The sequence below is a fragment of the Miscanthus floridulus genome, chromosome 6, assembly GCF_019320115.1.
Source record: "Miscanthus floridulus cultivar M001 chromosome 6, ASM1932011v1, whole genome shotgun sequence".
Taxonomy (NCBI): Eukaryota; Viridiplantae; Streptophyta; class Magnoliopsida; order Poales; family Poaceae; genus Miscanthus; species Miscanthus floridulus.
This window is the reverse complement of record NC_089585.1, coordinates 18,314,953-18,316,709: the sequence shown is the minus strand read 5'-3', so window position 1 is coordinate 18,316,709 and position 1,757 is coordinate 18,314,953. Positions and strand designations below refer to the sequence as shown.

At 52.5% G+C, this 1,757-nt stretch overlaps 1 protein-coding gene across 1 annotated transcript; it reads right to left on the bottom strand.

The window, feature by feature from the left end:
• Nucleotides 1-668: 668 nt before the first annotated feature.
• Nucleotides 669-1,175, bottom strand: LOC136460303 (uncharacterized mitochondrial protein AtMg00820-like). The gene has a single exon (XM_066460056.1). It carries the CDS (start codon nt 1,173-1,175, stop codon nt 669-671), a length of 507 nt encoding a protein of 168 aa, XP_066316153.1.
• Between the last annotated feature and the right edge of the window lie 582 nt (nt 1,176-1,757).

The window sequence follows — 1,757 nt, the reverse complement described above, 5'->3', positions numbered from 1 at the left end:
CTAGAGATGAAGGCCAAGAGATGTCGTTCCATGGACATACCGAAGTATACGCTTCACAAGTGATTCATGTGCCATTGTTGGAGCATGCATGTGGAGGCAAGCTTGTTGTACAGCATACTGCAGGTGTGGGCGGGTCATCGTCAGGTATTAAAGAGCCCCAACAATGCTTCTGTAGTCGGATGCATCAGCTGTGGAAAGAGGTGTGCCCTCGCTAGTTGGAGACCTTGTCGACAATGTCTATTGGTGTTTCACAAGGACGACAATTACGCATTCCAGCATGTTCCAGGAGATCAAGAGTGTACTAATGTCGTTGGAGAAAGAAGCCATGTTGGTTGCGCTGAACCTAGATGCCAAGGAAGTAGTGTAGAGCGCCCATGTCCTTCAACAAGAACTCATCATTGATGGTGTTGTTGACTTGCCGAATGGTGTCGACAGACGAAGAGGTGAGCACTGATGTTGTCGATGTATAGTAGGAGATAGACCGACTCAGAGCCTTCACGGAGGACGAACAGTGAGTTGTCCGATCATGTAGGCTTGAATCCAATGGAGCCAAGGAATGATGTGAGTCATTTGTACTAGGCTCGAGGTGCCTGCTTGAGGCCATAGAGGCTCTTCGAAAGACGGCAGACTGAATCCTTATGCGTCGCGTCGATGAAGCCCGCTGGTTGTCATGCATGCACTTGTTCATCGGGGATGCCGTGAAAAAAAGCATTGTTGACGTCAAGTTGGTGGACATGCCACCTGTGTTGGGCCGCGAGGGTGAGCACCGTGCGTACCATAGCTGGCTTGACGATGGGGCTGTACGTGTCGCCGTAGTCGATGCCGACGCATTGCGTGAACCCACAAACCACCCATCTTGCCTTGTAGCGGTCGAAGGTGCTATCCTCCTTGTACTTGTGACAAAAGATCCATTTGCCACTGACCATGTGGGTGCTAGGAGGCCGAGGAATGAGCTCCCACGTATTGTTGTCGAGCAGTGCATCGAATTCTAATTGCATTGCTGAATGCCAATTAGGGTCCTTAAGAGCTTGGTTCACCGTGCGCGGGATCGGAGAGATCATCGTCGTTGTGGCAGTAGCAGCGTATCGTGGGTTCAGTTTGAACATCCCCACGCATGCCCTAGTGACCATTGGGTGAGGCACGGCGGCGACATCTAGAGTCAGGGTGGAGGCCATGACGCGTGATGTGGTGGTACTCGGGGATGGTGGTGTAGGTGTGCTCGATGTTGATGTAGGTGATGCGATGGAACAATTTGCGAATGGCCATGCTGAGGCAGGCACAGTGGATGAGGGCGAGGCAGGCGCGCATGGTGCATGCTGGCCGGCCATGCATGGCATGCGGCGGAGGTGGATCGATCGCTGGCGGCTGGGGCAAAAGGACCGAATCAGCCGAGACTAGTTAGGGCAGCAGGGATCATAGGTGCAGGATGGTGGTGTCGCTGTCACCACGCCAGAACGAAAGGGAAATAATGTTTTGTCAAAGTAAACATGCCATGAGGTGTGCACTTCCGCGTCGACAAGTTGTAGCAGCGATATCCTCTGTGATCCTACGAGTAACCAATGAAGACACAAGCCACAGCGCTAGGAGATAATTTGTTAGGGCTTGTGGAGGTTGTGTTTGGGTAGCACAGGCAACCGAAGACCCATAGGAGCGTGTAGTCAGGATCAGTGTTGAAGAGTAGAGAGAAAGGGGTGGATAGTGATCTTGGCTTGCAGGGTTTTTGGTTCGGCAGGAAGGTGGAGGTCTGCAATGCCTTG

Coding starts and splice junctions, on each gene's coding strand:
- LOC136460303 (XM_066460056.1), bottom strand. CDS start 1,175: ATGGCCTCCACCCTGACTCTAGATGTCGCCGCCGTGCCTCACCCAATG.